This window comes from Hylobates moloch, unplaced genomic scaffold (assembly GCF_009828535.3).
Source record: "Hylobates moloch isolate HMO894 unplaced genomic scaffold, HMol_V3 SCAFFOLD_6, whole genome shotgun sequence".
NCBI classification, from domain to species: Eukaryota; Metazoa; Chordata; class Mammalia; order Primates; family Hylobatidae; genus Hylobates; species Hylobates moloch.
The window spans coordinates 73,359,288-73,379,502 of NW_026652281.1; the positions used below are offsets into that span (position 1 = coordinate 73,359,288).

General features: G+C 44.2%; 1 protein-coding gene across 3 annotated transcripts; it reads left to right on the plus strand.

Annotated features, from left to right (window-relative positions):
* Nucleotides 1-416: 416 nt before the first annotated feature.
* Nucleotides 417-19,699, plus strand: LOC116471112 (DNA repair endonuclease XPF-like). Of its 3 annotated transcripts, XM_058440808.1 has the most exons (7): nucleotides 417-778; nucleotides 2,435-2,615; nucleotides 6,964-7,153; nucleotides 8,407-8,614; nucleotides 11,718-11,809; nucleotides 12,630-12,682; nucleotides 14,141-19,699. In XM_058440808.1, exons 1-7 carry the CDS (start codon nucleotides 572-574, stop codon nucleotides 14,317-14,319), a joined length of 1,110 nt encoding a protein of 369 aa, XP_058296791.1. In that variant the 5' UTR covers nucleotides 417-571; the 3' UTR covers nucleotides 14,320-19,699. The 3 variants fall into 3 exon arrangements, 2 of the variants coding, with proteins under 2 accessions (XP_058296791.1, XP_032611809.1); XM_032755918.2 differs by lacking the exon at nucleotides 14,141-19,699 and having other exon boundaries at nucleotides 545-778; nucleotides 11,718-11,810; nucleotides 12,632-12,680; XR_009214152.1 differs by lacking the exons at nucleotides 12,630-12,682; nucleotides 14,141-19,699 and having other exon boundaries at nucleotides 545-778; nucleotides 8,407-9,072; nucleotides 11,718-11,762.
* The last annotated feature ends 516 nt before the right edge of the window (nucleotides 19,700-20,215 follow it).

Below are 20,215 nucleotides of genomic sequence, written 5' to 3' on the forward strand. Positions count from 1 at the left end.
CCTGTCTCGGGAAAGAAAAAAAAAATTAAAAGAGGGATGGGGACTAATCGCAAAAGGAAGGGCCAAAAACCACCCTAGGAAACAGGTGCTTCTAACTCTAGGCGCATTTGGAATATTGACCACTAACTTTTTCAACTGCCGATGTCGGGGGATTAAGTTCCTTAGGCTTACTTCTCCTTCCCTTGCTTTTTGGCAGCTTGAGGCTAGGGTGCCAGGGGATATGGAACCTCAAAAGATTCGTGGATGGAGCCTGACATCTGCAAGCTACACCGATAGGGAGCGCCAGCCCCTCGAGGTGACTCTATGAATCTTCGGCTCCACTCGGCTCTTCCTCGGCTGAGTTCGGCCGACGCTTGCCTTCTCAGGCTGGGCTCTCTTCGGCTTTCTGAGAGCGCTCCTGTCCTGGCCTCGGCTCCTCTTCGGCTGCGTTCGGCCACGATCGTCTCAGTCTCGGCTCTCCTCGGCTACGTTCGGCTGCTGTCGTCCTCTCGGACTCGGCTCTCTTCGGTTGAGTTCGGCCTGCTCTCGTCTCGGAGTTGGCCTCCTTCGGCTGCGACCCGGAAGAGCTTCCATGGAGCCAGGGCTACTGGCTCGACGGACTGCGGTAGCGTCGCGGCTGGAGTGCGAGCGGCAGTTGGTGCTGGAACTGCTCGACACTGACGGGCTAGTAGTGTGCGCCCGCGGGCTCGGCGCCGACCGGCTCCTCTACCACTTTCTCCAGCTGCACTGCCACCCAGCCTGCCTGGTGCTTGTGCTCAACACGCAGCGGGCCGAGGAGGTGCGGCCGCGCTGGCGCGGGTGTGAGGGGACTCAGAGAGTGTTGAGGGCCTCCTGAGCGGATGCGAGGCCTCTGACAGGGATGGAGGGGCTCTGAGGGGGATTCAAGCCCCTGACACTACGCGATGACACAGAGAAGGATGGCAGGAGTCCCCAGGGGGATGCAGGTCCCTCACACTGCGGGAACACAGACGTATGTAAGGGGTCGCGAGGAGGATACCAGTCGCTCACACTGTGCAGGGACACTGAAAAGAATTGGAGGGGCCCCGAGAAGGCTGCAGGTCCCTGGCAGGAGTTGAAGAACACTAAGAGGAATGCCAGTTCCCGACACTGTGCGGGGACTCTCAGAGGGAAGGGAGGGGTCCCAAGAAGGATGCAAGTCTTTGACCAGAGTTCAAGAACACTAAGAGAAATGGGAGGGGTCCCCAGGGGATGCGGGTCCCTGACACTGTGCAGGCACAGTGAGAATGATGGAAGGGGTCCCGAGAAGGATGCAATTCCCTGACAACACTAAGAGGGATGAGAGGGGTCCCCAGAAGGATGCAGGTCCCTGACATGGGTGCAAGGGCACTGAAAGGTGAAGGGGCTCTGAGTGGTAGGAGAGGATCGGAGGTCCCTGCAGGGGAAGAGGAGATGTCAGAAGGAGGATCTGGATAGGAATAACGGGAGAGTCCTGAAGTTGTCCATTAAGGGAGTTTCTGGGGGCAGAAGGAAGGTCCCTGAAAGGGAACAGTGATGCGGATGGAAGGGTCTCTGAGGGTGATGGGGAGACATGAAAGGAGATGCTGAGGCTGGAAAAACCCAATAGGGAAAAGGAGGGACCAGGAAATAGGGCATTCACCAAGGCTGTGTTAAGAGGGCCATAGGGTCAGAAAGGGATTGGAGCTGGACGCTGAGGATGTTGGCAAAGGTTAACTACATTTAAGGAGAATGGAGAACACTGAGAAAGATGGAATGGGGCTACACCTGGGGCTGGGGGGTGTTGAGAGGGGACACAGCTTGGTCTGACAAGTCTGATGATCCCCTAGATAGATCAGGTGGCCAGGAGAAAAATGTCAGCTGAGAAGAGTGACCACAGTCTCTTTGAGGGCAGGGACCCTTTTTGATTCATCTAGGTATCCTCAGTGCTTAGCACAGGGCCTAAGGTAACACACAGGGCCTAGTAAAGATGGTTTTAAACTGGAGATATAAATAAACCAAGCCAAGGGACCCAGTGACATGAAGTCCCTCTAGGATGGATCAGCACAGAACTGATAGTCTAAAACATTGTCTGGGGAAAGGATTCCCTTGTTATCGTCTCATAGAATGTGCTTGGCTACAAACCTGGCTTTGGTGGGAAGTATTTTCTAGGTAGCAGAAATCTTTTAATCCAGGCTTTTAAAAGTTTGAGGTTTTGTGTGTGTGTGCATATGTCATTGTAGTTGAGTGCTGATAATGACTGAAGTGCAATTATTCCTTAGTGCAAACCCCAAAACAAGGAAACCTCATTAAATGTAGACTGGTTGGTTGAAGTTACTATAAAGAAGTAACTTAGTGTGTATATTCGTTATTAAGTTCATTATCTCAGAGAAAGATAGCACATTATTTTAAATATCTGTAACCTATTAAAAACTGCCCTGTATTAAATAGCCTACTAATCAAGTTTGATTTGATTTAGGAGTATTTTATCAATCAGCTGAAGATAGAAGGAGTTCAACACCTCCCTCGCCATGTAACAAATGAAATCACAAGCAACAGCCGCTATGAAGTTTACACACAAGGTGGTGTTATATTTGCAACAAGTAGGATACTTGCGGTTGACTTCTTGACTGATAGAATACCTTCAGATTTAATTACTGGTAAGAATTTGAAATCTTATTATTTGTATGTAAATTTGTACTTTTTTTTTTTTTTTTAGTACAATTTCCATTTTATTTTTCTCCAGAGAATAGTCTGTCTTCAGTCTTGAAGGACTCAGCTCCCTACATCACCTTTGGCAGAGGTCGTGGGGCAGCACCCACAGGTCTAAATCGGGGTGGGGTGTTCGGTCCTTGCAGCCTTCACAGGATCGATTCCTGACTACTTTGTTGTGAATTGCACAACTCACAGAGTAATTTAGCTTGACATACATCTTGGGAAGCACATAGGCGTCAAAGACGCTCGCTTCAGAAGTGTCTGACTGCTGTGGCCTCCACTGTGTTTTGAATGACGAATTTCTTAATGGCTTTGTCCTTGGGCACACATCAGGCACAGTTCGTGCAGCAAATAGGCTGCACGTGGCCGCAGCCCTTTTTGGCACAACCATCGTCCTTTCTTTTCTTTGTCACCTTGGAGGCACGGACTGGAGAGGGTATTTTGTACATTTTTATTTTTGTCTGTCTCCTCTGCTAAACACTGTACTAGAACTTTCTAGTGGGCACTACTGGATCCTTTTGCTCAACATTATGCTTCCAACTTTCAGCATGATACCTGACACATTGTAGATGCTCAATAAATATCTGTGGCCTGGATAAGTGACTAAATGCTAGAATAATTTTTCCTTGTTTTCTAAGCTCTTATTCACTAAATACTTGCAATTCGTTAGCATTTGCTTTTAGAACTCAGATTTGAAATGTTTATAAATAATCTTTGTATATTTCCTAAAATATTTAGTTTTCCTCTTTAAGATTTTTCGTGGCATTATTTGAAATTAAATCAAGTAGTTGCTTGCTTATTTTGAGGAAAAATTATTTTACCTAGAATTAAATAGAAAAGAAATTCATTTTCATTATCCTTTCAAAAATCTTTTCTGATGTCCCCAAAGCTAATGTAGGGGCTGTGCCTCTGTGCCCTCATATTACCCTGTATTTCTCCCCAGTCATAGTGCCCACAACACTACATTATATTTATGTGTTTGTCTGTCTCACTCACAAGATAAGCTTAAGCACAAGGAACAAGGTGTTCATCCCAGGCTAAATAACTGGTACATGGTAGGCACTAAAGACATATTTGTGGGTGAATGATGGGTGGGTATAGTACTGTGATCGTTAGTGAACTTCTGGAGGCAGAGAGACTCTGAAATTCATAATCTTACTTCCAACATCTGTCATATTGCCCTGAACCTAGATGACCCTCAAGAAAAATTTGATAAATAAATGTGTGAGTGAATGCTTCAGTGGTAAACCGATTGAAGAAGTTTGGTTACTCTTTTATAACTTTTATAATTGTTATAAACAGTATCATAGTCTCACCTGATTTTGAATGCTAACACCCTGCTTACAAACCAAGCTCCTTAATTTTCATTAACCCCAGTTTTCTCATTAAGAAAACAGTGCCTCCTAAAGTTATTATAAGGATTAAGTTAATAAAATAATTGCTTAGTATAGTGCCTGGTAACAACAAACTCTTAGTAATTGATACCAAATAAAATTGACCTTTTATAACCAGAAATCTTGATACACCAGTCTTTTACTGTTTGCTTTCTTATAAGCTTGGTTTTACTTTATTTTTTAAATTGATTAAAAAAATTTTTTGTTGTTGTGTTTGAAACTACCACTAGGTGTCAGTAATATCCTGTGACTTTCAGTTACAGTGCAACCTAATTAGGCAGAGAGCAATGTGAATCTATGCAACGTTGAAGTCTGGCTTATCTGTAGCTCCTAATGAAAAATGCCAAATTCCCTCCTCCTTTCTGATCAAAGCCCAGCCAATAATAAGCTGGAGCTCTTACTGATGCTTAGCTGAGTGGAATGTAAATGAATGCCAAAAATGAATTCTTTTGAATTCTTTCATCCCCTGGGATCATCCCCCAGGACTGACCAAAGGGCAGTGCGTGAAGTGCAGGTAACCCTCTGGAAAGGCTGAATCCCCCAGCCCCAACTTCTTCACCTGTCACCACCCATTATTACCACCACACCCCACCCTGGGAGTCCCTGCTAACCAGAACTCCTAACACGTGGGAGAACTATATAAATATCTGGTGAGGTTGTACTTTGAAAAGAACAGGACAGGAGGATGCTTTCATTGCCAAAACTGACCCTGACATCTCCAGACAGAACTAAGAACACACTTTCTGGGAAATATGTATGTATTTTTCAGTTACACTTTAGATTTGTGTACCCAGTGCTGTGCCCCCACTTTATATTCATTCAACAAATATTTAACTCACTAAGGGTCCCTGTTTGGCAGGAAGGGTGCTGAAGATAGACAGATGAATGGGACAGTATGGTGAACTCGTGAGTTAGACTGCTTCTGGGTTTGAGTTCTCTTCATCTTGCACCAGCTGTGTATTTTTAGGCAAGTTTCTTAATTTCTCTGTGCCTCAGCTTACTCACCCGTACATTGGTGATAAAGATAGTACCTTCCTCCTAGGATTGTCAGAGTGAAATTAAATGCTTATATGTAAAATACTTGGTATCATGGCACATAGTCAGCATTCTGTGATCTCTGTGATCTCTGCCTGTTGGTCTTACGATGTTCCTGTTCTCGGGCAGTTTAGTGGAGGAGACAAGTAAAGAAGTAGTTATAGTACAGTATGAGGTACAAAATGTCATAGGAACAAAAAAAACTAAAGTAGGCTTTTGTGGAGCTAAAACTCCTCCCAAAAACCTAACCTGCTTCTATTATTTTTATTTTTATTTTTTGAAAAAGGGGTATCTTGAGTTGGTGTGACTAAATAGGAATAACATGATTGTACACATGATGTGGAACCTTCGGCCTCCCACTTGCTTGCTGGATGACCTTGGTTAAGTTGCTTTCTTGGTCTCATCATGATACCTACTGCATGGAATTATCATGACAATTAAATGAAATAAAAATCTATAGGAACGCCTAATCCAGTTACCTGGGATGTAGTATTAGTTCTCTTCTTCCTCCTGGGTTCCAACCAAAATAAAGACAACTTTTTGGAGCGCAACGTTTTCTTAAATTGAGTTTTTCCTTTTCTTTGGAAGTTCATTTTTATTATTCTTGACTCTATGTAATATTTCAATCCAGGCTAACAAAATGTGGCCTCTTAGAGTCTTTGGGAAAACCCACCAAGTAGGTACAGAATGTTTTCTGAGTAGTAAATTAGTTATGTACATGTATTAGGGGATTATTGAAAATCCTTTGTCTATAAATTCCTAAATGACACTATTAATTTTTACTATATTTGGAAGATAATTTGCTGAGCTAGAGTAAATTTAGCTCCATCCACCTCTATCCAAAACTTAAACATTAAAATAGTAAAATCTGAGTTTAGTTTATTGAACTATTAGAAGGGTCATAAATCACTGTTAGTATCATTGTCCATAACCTTCCAGATATGAGATCTGGATCAAAAGCACGCAAGTACCATTATCCCAAATATATGTAAGGTAACCAGCTTGATTTAGGTCTAAAAGGCAGACTCGTCATGGAGTAATTGAGGTTTTGATCTAGAGAGGATGTCTGTATGCCTTTATGTCATCTCATGTTTCTCCCTAACTTAGCACTAATCACACTGCATCAGATGACACAATATATATGAAAGGTCTGGGTCGGTAGTCTCATTTCATAAATAACAAAGCATGTATAATTGTTATTTTTGAGATTCTGAGGTGTTATAATCATGCACACCCCCAAAGACACATGTTAAGTATGTCGATTGAAGGTTTTTGTTTTAAATGGACTAATTTACCTCTGAATTGACTATCTTCTGATTCTGAAAATTGAATTCATCTAATAGGTGATGTAGATGTTGCCCAGACTTCTAAAATGTGGCTATTTTGTGTAGTCCACATCTGATTCATATATTAAAAAAAAAAATTCATGACCTACTTTGCTTTTAGAAATTCCTCCTCTAACATGCCAGAAACACCCTACCCCAGGACCTGTGCCCTCACTGTCCCCTCAGCCTGGCAGCCTGAAACTCTCTTGGCCCAGATGGTCACAAGGCTCCATCCAGCCTTTATTCAGGTATCACCTTGGTGAGACCACCCCTCATACATACTCACTCTCCTCCTTTTCTGATTCATTTTTTCTTCTCAGCACTTGTAATATCCTAAATATTTTACGTATTTATATTGTTTATAGTCAATTCCTTGAGGACAGGGATTTATGTCTGTTCTGTGCGTGGCTATATGCCCAGTCGAGAATGGTGCTTGTTCATTCTCATGTAGGTACTTGAGAAAAATGTGATGAATGAATGGAAATGAGCATAAAAATTACCTACCTGTTCGTAGTTTAAATTACGTTTCTCCCCCTCAGGCATCTTGGTGTATAGAGCCCACAGAATAATTGAGTCGTGTCAAGAAGCATTCATCTTGCGCCTCTTTCGCCAGAAAAATAAATGTGGTTTTATTAAAGCTTTCACAGACAATGCTGTTGCCTTTGATACTGGTTTTTGTCATGTGGAAAGAGTGATGAGAAATCTTTTTGTGAGGAAACTGTGGCCAAGGTAAAGAACATTATGTGACAAATAATGATGACATTATTTGTCATCTGTTTTTGTGAGATCTACTGTAACTTAGTTGCACTTTGATATACTATAATGTAAAATTCATTGTAACTTTGTTTGATAGAACCTAGTCAGGTTTATAACAAACACATCCAGCTATAAGTTTGTGTTCACCAAGTTTGTGATTTTATTTAAGTCGAGAGCAATTTGGTGGTTACTTTTCTGCTGGTCCATCCAAGACAGCCACTTTATTCTTTCTTATACATTTAGTGAAACTCCCAGGGATCTAGAGACCCACATATACAACAGCTTTAGGTGTACTGCAGATTTATTGGCTAAGATTACCACTTCTGCTTTGAAAATTACTCAACAGGGAAATAAAGCACAAAGGTTTTGAAGAAGTTTTGTTAATTTCTAGGAATAACATTAAGGTTTCAGTTTTCAAACATTTTTGCAACCTATGCTACCATGTATTTTGGTTATAATATATGTTATTTTAAGAGTAGTTGTACACCAGGTGCAGTGGCTCACGCCTGTAATCCCAGCACTTTGGGAGGCCAAGGCAGGCGGATCACCTGAGGTCAGGAGTTCAAGACCAGCTTGGTCAACATGGTGAAACCCCGTCTCTACTAAAAATACAAAAATTAGCCGGGCATGTTGGCACATGCCTGTAGTCCCAGCTACTTGGGAGGCTGAGGCAGGAGAATCACTTGAACCCAGGAGGCAGAGGTTGCAGTGAGCCGAGATCACACCATTGTACTCTGGCCTGGGCAACGAATGAAACTCCATCTCAAAAAAAAAAAAAAGAGTAGTTATAGTATTTTTAACTTTCTTGATTATACCTTGTTTTAGGAGTTAACAAACTCTTCATGTAAATGTCCAGGTAGTAAATATCTTGGGCTTTGCAGGCCATATAGACTGTGACAATTACTCAACTCTGTTATTGCCCAAAAGCAAGTATAGACTGCTTACATAAGTAATGAGTGTGACTGCATTCCAAAGAGACTATAGAAACAGGTACAGGATTTGGCCCAGATGGTAGTTTGCTGACCCTTACCTTATCTGAATAATGCAATGCTTCTATTCATTGAGGTTCAAAGTGTTTTTGAAAATGTTGTTTTGCTTTTCACTTGTTCGTTGTTTTGCTTTTCGTGTTATTTGTAACATTTATAAAAATGAGATGTTAAACCAAGACCAGAAATATATAGCTGCTGAAACTCTAGAAAATTGTTGAAAAATATTTGTCTCTTTAGGTTCCATGTGGCAGTAAACTCATTTTTAGAACAGCACAGACCTGAAGTTGTAGAAATCCACGTTTCTGTGACACTTGCCATGCTTGCTATACAGACTGCTATACTGGACATTTTAAATGCATGTCTAAAGGAACTAAAATGCCATAACCCATCGCTTGAAGTGGAAGATTTATCCTTAGAAAATGCTATTGGAAAACCTTTTGACAAGGTACTCTTTTTCCTTTTCAGCACAGTTTATTATGTTATAATTTTAAAGAATGCAAGTTATTTTAATATTTGCAATGTTGTTGATAGGAATTTGCTGTTATTTAAGAATAAAATTGGAGGTCATTTAAAAACATAGCTTCTTTGGTTTACTGGAAAGTAATAATTTATAGTAAAATATGTGGATTGGCATATAAGCATCACTCTGACTTTTGCAGTTCTATAGTAAGTGATTATCTCTTATTTTAACTATAATCAAGAAGAAAATAAATAACTTTTTTTACTTTGAAATGACAACATTTGGATGTCTACAGGTAGAAGAGTTTTACATAAGAATGCTCCATAATTGTACATGAATTTATGATCTCTTTTATGGAATAAAAAATAATTTGGATGAGTTTTCATTACTGAGGAGTGTGAAACTTGCTCTGTCTTAAAATTACATTCTGAATTGAGGAAATGGTAAGACATCAGTTCCAGGAATTTTTATTCTAGCTAATTTTTTTATTATAGATTAATATTGCAGATATATAAATGTCTACTTCATTGTAGATTAATATTACAGATACATAAATGTCTAGTATTGAATTGGAGATCCAGAAAATGCTGACCTTTTAGAAATTCTTGGCAGCCTTTTTGTCATATTCTGGTAGAAAAAGTTTCTGTCTTTTAAACTGAGTCAATCTCTATGTCACTGGCAATAATGCATGGCGATTATAAAAAAGGAAAAAATTAACTTCTTATTTCTCTGATTCTTCAAAAAAGTCAGTTGACTATGAAATATTGATACATAAAACTAATTTTATATATTCTGTTCCTCTATGCTTAGGTGACAGAACGAGATGCTGCCTCTAAAAAAAAGAGAGAGAGAGAGAGAGAGAAAGAGATGGTTCTGCTGAAGTCCACTTAGGGAGTATGCCTTTAAGTAGTGGTGCCTATTGAGTGACTCACCTTGGCAGCACTAGGAGAGGTTATGAAAGGACTTGGCAAGTCTGAGGACAGCTAAGAACTGTCACCCTAGAACCTAGAAAGTTAGAGTGTTGGAAATATCTCACTTAAGTGGAATCACACAGAATCATCCTTTGTGAATGACATTTCACTTCGCTTAGTGTCTTCGAGGTTTAAGCATGTGTCAGCATTTTCTTCTTTTTTAAGACTAAATGGTATTCCATTGTATGTATATACCACATTTTGTATATCCACCTATCTGTCCATGGACACTTGGCTGTTAGAAAGTTGGAGTGTTTCAACAGAAGTGACTGTTGAAACACTCCAACCCCTTCATTTTTCCGATGAGGACATTTGACTCCATAGAGGCCAACCAAATGGCCCAGAGACACCCAACCAGCTAGAAGCAAAGAGGGCCAGACAATGTTTAAATATTGAAAATAAGAATTAAAATATTCAAGCTGACACGGTGGCTCATGCCTGTAATCCCAGCACTTTGGGAGGCTGAGGCGGGCAGATCACTTGAGGTCAGAAGTTCGAGACCAGCCTGGCCAACATGTTGAAACCCCCGTCTCTACTAAAAATACAAAAAAATTAGCTGGGCGTGGTGGCACACACCTGTAATGCCAGCTACTCGGGAGGCTGAGGCATGAGAATCACTTGAAACCAGGAGTCGGATGTTGCAGTGAGCCAAGATCACGCCACTGCACTCCCACCTGGTGACAGAGCAAGACTGTCTCAAAATAAATAGATAAATAAAATATTCATAGAACATGGAAATTGATTACCGTCCTATATTTTTGTTTACTGACCTATACAGATAAAAGTGTTACATAACCTTTAACATATCTGCGAGATAATAAGATTAATTTTGTAAGCACACAGAACAACTAATTTTAGAGTTCCTCCATGTGTGGGATTCTGAATCACATGTGCCATGAATGTGTGCTCTTTGATAGCAAGCCCCGGGGGATCCAGCAAAGCAAAATATATAAATTTGCACTCACCAGCTTCTCATGCAAGAAGAGGGAAAACAAATGCATAGGAAACACCAAACTTTTTTGGTCTGAAATATGAAAAACATTTTCCATGGAAGCAGGTCTCCTTTCAAATGCATCAGACAACTAGGCTGGCCTGGGAGGTGGGGAGGGGCAGGGCACAGTGGTGATGGGGGAGACCACATAGGCTGAGTGGCCTGCTTGGAGGCTTGGGATGTGTCCCACACCAGGGTATCCATGTGCACTTGCACACTGCATTTGTGTGTTCTGTGAACACATGGAGGGTGCATGACGTCTGGGGAGTGTGTCCCTCTGCAGATGGGGCTGCACGCTCGGGTGCATGGCACCGCTCCCCGAAGTCCCAAGCTAGGGCTCGGGAGCCGTTCTAATCCCGGTTCCCACCCCACTCAGGGCTGCTCTGACATTCTTTGGAATGATTCCCATGAAGGGAGCCCTGCCTGGGAACTTTTATTTTTTCTGTCTCTTCTTTTTCTTGTTTTGTTTTGGGAGGAAAAGCTCCTTCCCAAGCCGCAGTGACATTGAAGCCTCAGAGGGAAAGCAGCCATCGCATCATGAGCAATGGGCTGTCTCCCCATTGGGTCTCTGCTGCTCGTGAGCAGATCCAGACAACAGATGCCCACAGGGCAGTGGAGCTGGCAGCCTCCTTTAGTTTCCTTGACAGTCACGTTCCTGTGTGGTAGAAAAAAATGACTGGGCTGGGTGCGGTGGCTCACGCCTGTAATCCCAGCACTTTGGGAGGCCAAGGTGGGTGGATCACCTGAGGTCAGGAGTTCGAGACCAGCCTGGCCAACGTGACGAAACCCCGTCTCTACTAAAAATACAAAAATTAGCTGGGCGTATTGGTGGGTACCTGTAATCCCAGCTACTCAGGAGGCTGAAGCAGGAGAATCTCTTGAACCCAGAAGTTAGAAGCTGCAATGAGCTGAGATCGCGCAATTGCACCCCAGTCTGGTCGACAACAGCGAAACTCTGTCTCAATAAAAAAAATGATTGAAAGACACCCACGAGCCCATTGGAAGTTTCTCCCGCTCCCCCTGGCCCTGGCCCTCCATCATCCTAGGAGAGGGGCAGTGAGGGAAGCCCAGCTGCCACAGAGAGCAGGCTGCTAACACTCGCTGTTCTTCTCCTGGTGTCTGGCAGCTGGTGTTGCGAATCAACGCCATTTATGAGGTCCGGAGAGGAAAGAAACGGGTGAAGAGGCTGTCCCAGTCAATGGAGAGCAACTCAGGAAAGGTAGAACCCCCACCACCAGCCCTCCTCCCTCAAGAATCGGAAAAGAGATTCTTTCCAGAAGTGGCTTCCGTTTTTTCTGGTTGGCTCACCAAGGAGGAGAACAAGCTGATGCTTTGTAAATGTCCCGCACTGTCTTTGGGACAGTGGTGGGGCTGGGAGCTCAGCCGGGGCAGCATGTCCCCTGCCTCCCCATCCTTGTCCTGGTCCACCACCAAGTCAGCCCAGCACTGCAGGCCCCGGCCTGACTGTGGGAGCAGCCTTCCTTAGCCTGCACAAAAGTGGCCAGGACCTTCTGTTGCATTATCTGATATAGGTATCATCTAGTACCATCTGAACTAGAGCCAAATTAATTTGGCAGTACATCGAGTTGGACGAGACGTGGTTTGTGCAATACATTGAAAGAGACAACAAGAGGCCGGGCACGGTGGCTCATGCTTGTAATCCCAGCACTTTGGGAGGCTGAGACAGGCGGATCCCCTGAGGTGAGAAGTTCAATACCAGCCTGGCCAACATGGCAAAACCTTGTCTTTACTAAAAAATAGAAAAATTAGCCAGGTATGGTGGTGTACACCTGTAGTCCCAGCTACTCAGGAGGCTAAGGCAGGAGAATCACTGGAACCTGGAAGGCAGAGGTTGCAGTGAGTCGAGATTGTGCCACTGCACTCCAGCCTGGGTGACAAAGTGAGACTCCATCTCAAAAAAAGAAAAAAGAGACAACACCCCCTCTGAATTAGAACATTTGATCTGTGCTACCACATAGAAACTTTCCTACATGAGAAGAACTCACATTTGCAATTTTCTTCCTTGTTCTTTTCTTCTAGTGACAGATGAGAACAGTGAGTCTGACAGTGACACAGAGGAGAAGCTGAAAGGTGAGGAGAGCCACTACTGTGCAGGACGCAGGCAGGTGACTTGGAAGCTGCAAAGGTGGCCCCTCCTCCTCAGTATGAGGGACAGAAGTGTCCTGCCCTAGCTTGCTCGGCAAGGCGTGGACATCTCGGGAGAGTGGGGCCACAGGGTGCTCCAGGGCCGGTCCGTCATGGGCATGATCAAAATGGCACTACAGTTGCTGAGAGCCAGGGTGGCCACAGTAACGGCAGCGACCCCTGCTCCCGTGCCTCTCCCTATGTCCTGAGGGTTTCCCACACTTCAAGGCTTGACACTGCAGCCCTAAGGTTCCAGAGACCTGGAGCTTCTGCCCACTTCTGCTCAAATTACTGTGTGATCTGGAGGAAATCACTTAAGATCCAGGGCCTCTAGTTCCTCATCTGTCTGATGAAATTGTTGAAATAATTGGTCCCTATGGGTCTAAAATTAGATAGTCTAGGCCAAGGCTTTAGTGAGTTTTCTGCAATTTTTCAGACCCCAGGGAGAAGCCAAAGAAAGCAAGTCCAGGGGCTGGGCACGGTGGCTCACGCCTGTAATCCCAGCACTTGAGGAGGCCGAGGCAGGTGGATCATGAGGTCGGGAGTTCAAGACCAGCTTGGCCAACAGAGTGAAACCTCGTCTCTACTAAAAATACGAAAAATTAGCCAGGCGTGGTGGCAGGCGCCTGTAATCCCAGATACTCGGGAGGCTGAGGGAGGAGAATCGCTTGAACCCGGGAGGCAGAGGTTGCAGTGAGCTGAGATTGTGCCATTGCACTCCAGCCTGGGCAACAGAGCGAGACTCCACCTCAAAAAAAAGAAAGCAAGTCCAGATTGCTGAATGAGGTGACAGGGACCTGTCCACTCAGTGACCCTGCTGCATTCATCTCTGACACCCAGCTGCTCCCGGACTCACCTCTAGAGTGAAGCAAGGCCATTTCATTGCAGAGTTAGTGGCAGGAGGGGAGGTGGACAGGAGTTCCTGAGTTAGTGGGATCTCTGCCAGTTGAGTAACAAGGGATGTTTACAAAGCTCCCAGCTCCAAAAGCCCTATAGTCTGGATTCTGTCACATCACACAAACCAAAAGACGAGGGAAATGGGTGAGGGGAGGAGTCACTGTCCCCATCTCATCAAACAGATGAAAGCAAGAACATCTTCAGCCTCTGCCTAGAGTCCAGACAGCAAAACCATGGCAGAGCAGAGCCAGGCTCCTGCACCCTGATTGGTTTGGTAGCCAACTGAATGTTGGTTCTCCCAGAACTTTGGCAGAGGTCCCAAGTAAAGAGTTTCCTACTAATTTGTTAGACACAGAAGCACTTTGGGGATTAGAAAAAGGTACTCGAGCTGAGAATTACATAACCTATTGTAGCTCGGTACAATTCCACATGGACTCATGGTCATTTCAGGCTCTTTGCTCTCTCTCTCTCTCTCTCTCTCTCTTTCTTTCTCCCTGCCTCACCCAGCTCACAGCCAGTGCCTGGTCAACGTGAAGTCCCGCCTGAAGCAGGCGCCTCGGTACTTGCCTGGGAGCTCATCGAGTACCAGGAGAGGCAGCTCTTTGAGTACTTTGTGGTTGTGTCTTTGCACAAGAAGCAGGCTGGGGCTGCCTACGTGCCAGAACTCACCCAACAGTTCCCTCTGAAGGTAACAGGGTGGCCATGTCCCTGTGGCCTGCCAGGGTTCTAACCATCATCTTGTTGGGACTCATGAATTCAGAGAGGTGTGGGAGTCTGAGGAACACCTAGCATCTAGAATCTTGAAAATGGGTCCTAATTAGGGTATATCAGATGAAAAAAAATGCTGCTGCTAGAGAATTTGGGAGGTCCCAGAAAGGAGAGATTCAGGGACTCAAAAAGTTTGGCCAGACAAGTACAAAAATTAGCCATGCATGGTGGCACATACCTGTAGTCCCAGCTACTCAGGCTGAGACAGGAGAATCGCTTGAACCCAGGAGGTGGAGGTTGCAGTGAGCCGAGATTATGCCACTACACTCCAGCCTGGGCAACAGAGCAAAACTCCGTCTCAAAAAAAAAAAAAAAGTATGGCCAGAAATGCTTTCTCACTTGCTGCGGTCCCTGTGCTGACTGTGCCATCCTCTTTGCTCTTTCCTTCCATCTCCTTATCCAGCCAGCCACATCTCTTCCTAACCTAGCCTAGAAGTCTCTTTCCTCTGAAGCCCCAAGTCTCCCTAAGCGGCATCACGCTTGTGTCTATGCTGAACCTCTGCTTTGCTTGTGTGCTGTGCATCTCTGTGTATATCCCTTCCTTTTGTTACAGGCAGGGGATCTCAATCCAGACCTCTAGAGAGGGTTCTTGGATCTTGCACAAGAAAGAATTCAGGGCGAGTCAGCAGAGTAAAGTGAAAGCAAATTTATTAAGAAAGTAAAGGAGGCCGGGCACGGTGACTCACGCCTGTAATCCCAGTACTTTGGGAGGCCAAAGTGGACAGATCACTTGAGGTCAGGAATTTGAGACCAGCCTGGCCAACATGGCGAAACTCCGTCTCTACTAAAAATGCAAAAATTAGCTGGGCGTGGTGGCAGCCGCCTGTAATCCCAGCTACTCAGGAGGCTGAGGCTGGAGAATCACCTGAACTCAGGAGGCAGAGCTTGCAGTGAGCAGAGATTGCAAAAAGTAAAGGAATGAAAGAATGGCTACTCCATAGACAGAACAGCCCTGAGGGCTGCTGGTTGCCCATTTTTGTGGTTATTTCTTGATTATATGCTAAACAAGGGGTGGATTATTCATGCCTCCCCTTTTTAGATCATATGGGATAATTTCCTGACGTTGCCATGGCATCTGTAAACTGTCATGGTGCTGGTGGGAGTGTAGCAGGGAGGACGACCAGAGGTCCCTCTCATCACCATCTTGGTTTTGGTGGGTTTTGGCCAGCTTCTTTACTGCAACCTGTTTTATCAGCAAGGTCTTTATGACCTATATTTTGTGCCGACCTCCTGTCTCTGCTTTAACCATCTGGTAATGCAGCCCAATAGGTTTCAGCCTCATTTTAACCAGCCCCTACTCAAGTTGGAGTCGCTGTGGTTCACACACCTGTGACACTTTTATGTCATGGACCATGGTCATGTGGATTCAGCTTTACCATATGTTAAATCATGGCACCTAAAATAAAATAAATAAAATGGCACTTAATATAGCCTGAAGCAACATGGCCAATAATTTATAAATTATTCTTAGGCTTTGACATCAGTATTAAAGAGGTTCCACCATATTCTAATTCAGTTCAACCAGAATTTACTAAGAATATATTGCATTCAAGCAATTTTCTGCTTGGCCCTAGGGGATTACAGTGATGAACAAAATGTGTCTCCTGTCCTTAAGGAATTTAAACTCTGCCAGGAGGACATAAAATAACCATCTCCCCCCCACCCCCAGAAAAGCATGCAAAGATTCACCAGGTAGAATCTGATGGTCTCTGGACAGACTCATGCCTCAGGGAGGGCAGAAAGGAGTGAGCTTCTGTCTTTGCCATCACCACCCAGGCATAACCCAGCATCTACCAAGGCCCAGATCCTGCTGTCCCCAGGCCTCCCCTCATTTTGTAGGCCAGCCTTCCTTCCATCCTGCCCACTGTGCTCCAACACCACAATCAAGTCCTGCTCCATACATCAGACCTGCCTATTCCTCTGTCAATTTCATGACTGGTGCTGGGTAATAGGGATTTTTTTAGTTGCTCGTGATAGACACCAATTCCACATTACTTTAAAAAGAGGAGTGGTGGGGAGAAGGATTAGTTTCACTCAACCAAAAGGCCAAGGGGTAGATCTTGAGGTGCTGCTGATTCCAGGGGCTCAGGTGGTGTCATTAGGCATCTCTCACCCCTCATCTCTCAGGACAGCTTTCCTCAGTGTGAGCTGCTTTTGCAGGCAGGCCCGCCGCCCCTTTTGGAGGTCCCAGGAGCTCCATCCTGGGCAAGAAAACAGCTTTTTTCCAACAGTATATACAAATATTCTGGGTTTGGCTCCGATTGGATAGACTTGGGTCATGTGAGCGACCCCAGACCAATCACAGTGGCTAGGAGGATGGGATATGCAGATGGGACAGGGCTGGGATGGTGGCCATTCAAGAAACAGGGGAGGCAATAGATCAGCCCACTATTAATATAACTATTAACAGTTACTGTTTATTGGATGTTTCCTTCATTCATACAAGTGTCTGATATTATCTCTCTATGCTATCTATCCAGCTGGGTTCTGCAGCTTTAATAATGAAGAATGCAAGGGTCCCTGGTCTCTCCCTTCTGAAGTTTTCTTTCTAATGCAAGAGTGAGTGAACAAGCATATCTGTTGCTATGTAACAGTTTACCAGCAACTATTGGCTTAAAAGAACAGGCATTTCTTATCTCACATTCTTCATGTGTTAGGGGTCCAGGCATGGCTTGGCTAGGTCTTTTGCAAGCCTGTGATCACAGTGTCATCAGGGCTGTGTTCTCATTTGGGGTCCGACTGGGGAAGGACCACATTCCAAGCTCACATGGTCATTGGCAGCATCCAGCTGGCAACAGGACTTAAGCCCTCAGTTCTTTGCTGCATATTCCCCTCCCCATGACAATTCAGTGTGGCCAATGGCTTCTTCAAAGCCATCAAGGGAGAGCCTCTCAGCAAGATAGACATTACATTCTCAGGGAACGTAATCATGCGTGCACAATCATGAACACTGGATCACTTTATCTGTGTTCTGCTGGTTAGAAATGAGTCCCAGAAACCACCACCCACTCTCATGAGGAGGGGATCACCAAGGGCAGGTAAACCCACAGAGGGGACCATGGGCTCTGCCTTAAGAGTCCTTACTCGGGTCCTTAGTAGTCCACCTTGCTACAACAAGTAAACAAAATATTAGACCAACTCCGCCAAAGATAAGTAAAAGGGTGGTAAGTAATTGGGAGAGCATGCTTTAGCCACAGCAATTAGAGATTTCTTCTATTTGAACCAAAGCATGAGTTGTCACCTTGCCAAGCACACAGGGAGGGTGTTCCTGGCAGAGGGCACAGTATCCCAAAGGCCCAGAGATGGGAAGAAGCTTAATGTGTTTAAGGAAAAAAATGATGTCAGCATGGCTGTGCCTCATCATGCAGGACCTCATAGAGTGAGTTTACACCAGGGGTCCCCAACCAGTACCGTTCCTTGGCCTGTTAGGAACCAGGCCATACAGCAGGAGGTGAGCAGCAGGTGAGCAAGCATTGCTGCCTGAGCTTCACCTCCTGTCAGATCAGCAGTGGCATTAGATTCTCATAGGAACATGAACCCTCTTGTGTACTGCACATGCAAGGGATCTAGGTTGCACGATTCTTATGAGAATCTAATGGCTGATGATCTGTCACTGTCTCCCATCACCCTCAGTTGGGACTGTCTAGTTGTAGGAAAACAAGCTCAGGGCTCCCACTGATTCTACATTATGGTAAGTTGTGTAAGTATTTCATTATGTATTACAATGTAATCATAATAGAAATAAGGTGCATGATAAATGGAATGCACTTGAATCGTCCTGAAACCACCCCGCTACCCACACCTCATCCATGGAAAAATTGTCTTCCACAAAACTTGTCGCTGGTGCCAAAAAGGTTGAGGACCACTGGTTTATGCCAAAGAGCAAAGGAAAGACAATGAGGAATCTTACATGGGAGAGTGACGTGATCAGACTTGGGTTTTTAAAGGTCACTCCATGGCCAATGGATTTAAAGCAGGAAGGCCTGTTGGGAGGTCTATAGAGGCCCAAGAGCAGAGAGGATAATTGTGACTTAAAACTTACACTAGGCTGAGCGCAGTGGCTCATGCCTGTAATCCCAGCACTTTGGGAGGCCGAGGAGGGTGGATCACTTGGGGTCAGGAGTTCAAGACCAGCCTGGCCAACATGGTGAAACCCCATCTGTACTAAAAATGCAAAAATTAGCCGGGTGTGATGGCGGGTACCTGTAATTCCAGCTACTCAGCAGGCTGAAGCAGGCGATTGAACCTGGGAGGTGGAGAGTGCAGTGATCTGAGATCTCACCACTGTACTCCAGCCTAGGCAACAGAGCGAGACTCTCTCTCAAAAAAAAAAAAAAAAAAAAAAAAAAAAAAAAATTTAGGGCAAAGGTAATGGAGACCTTCCTCATTTAGAGGGCCAGCAGCATTTGGTGATGATGGAGAAGGAAAGGGGGACACAAGGTTGGCACCTAGGTTTTTAGCTTGAACCAGTAGTGGATATTGACACTATTGTAGGAGTGAAGGACAAGCTTCCTCTCTACCCTCTGAAGGATCCCTGAAATGAACTGGCAGTAGACAGATGAACAGGAGAAAAGGCATATTCAAATTTATTAACATGCACATGAACACAGGAGTTCCAAAAACATGAGACTCAAAGAAAGGCCAAATGATTGAAACTTACATAGAGGGAGATGAGGGAAATGTAGGCAACTTGAAGGATTGTAAATGATTTTTAGGGGAATTGAATGGACCCAAAGAGCAAACCACAATGAGATACCATCTGAAACCAGTCAGAATGGCTATTACTAAAAAGTCAAAAAATAACAGATGCTGGCGAGTTTGTGGAGAAAAGGGAATGCTTACACATTGCTGGTGGGAAAGTAAATTAGTTCAGTCACTGTGGAAAGCACTATCACAATAGCAAAAACAGAATCCAAAAATGTCCATCAGTGGTGGATAAAGAAAATGTGGTACCATATACATCATAGAATACTACACAGTTATAAAAAAGAATGAGATTGTGTCCTTTGCAGCAACGTGGATGCAGCTAGAAGCCATTATCCTAAGTGAACTAATGCAGGAACAGAAAACCAAACACCGTTATGTTCTCACATATAAGTGGGAGCTAAACATTGGGTACATATGGAAATAAAGATGGGACCAACAGACATTGGGGCCTACGTGGAGGTGGAGGGTGGGAGGAGAGTGAAGATAAAAAAACTATTGGGTACTATGCTTATTACCTGAATGATAAAATAATCTATACACCAAACCCCTGTGACATGCAATTTACCCATGTAACAAGCTTCCACATGTACTCCTGGAATTAAAATGAAAGTTAAAAAAAAAAAAGCAGACAATAGTTTGTAAATTATTTTCTTTAGAAACTGAATGGGACAAGTTATGGGAAGGTGAGGGGCAGAACTGCACTGCAAACAAAGGTAGTCTTATTATGCAGATTAAGTCTTTTAGGTAATCTCTCAGAATTACTCTCAGCAAAATAGATGAAAAGTCTGATCACGGTGACAACTTTTAGTCTCTTCTGCAGTGGTTAATTTTTTCTGGTTATTTTGGATGCTAATCTGCCATGTTGACTTCTGATTAACCCCAGTCCTGTGAATGCCTCCTGATTCCTACTTCACTGTTCCTAGTGTAAGAACATGTTGACCTTGATGTCATCACACAAATTATAGGCTATGATGCATACAGCATTCTTGCCTGTCCTGAAGGGTTGCCTTTAATTGGCTTGCTGGAGCAAGCATACCCTTTCTGTATGGTATATGCATAGCCCCGGTGTGGGGAGTAACAGTGCAGAGAGCTACCTGTCCTGCCACC

What these genes read in the sequence shown, in the direction of transcription:
- LOC116471112 (XM_058440808.1), top strand. Translation starts at nt 572, where the DNA reads ATGGAGCCAGGGCTACTGGCTCGACGGACTGCGGTAGCGTCGCGGCTG. An exon ending in GTGAGGAAACTGTGGCCAAG is followed by an intron (nt 7,154 to 8,406) that starts GTAAAGAACATT and finishes TTGTCTCTTTAG; the next exon opens with GTTCCATGTGGCAGTAAACT. An exon ending in CACAGAGGAGAAGCTGAAAG is followed by an intron (nt 12,683 to 14,140) that starts GTGAGGAGAGCC and finishes TGCCTCACCCAG; the next exon opens with CTCACAGCCAGTGCCTGGTC.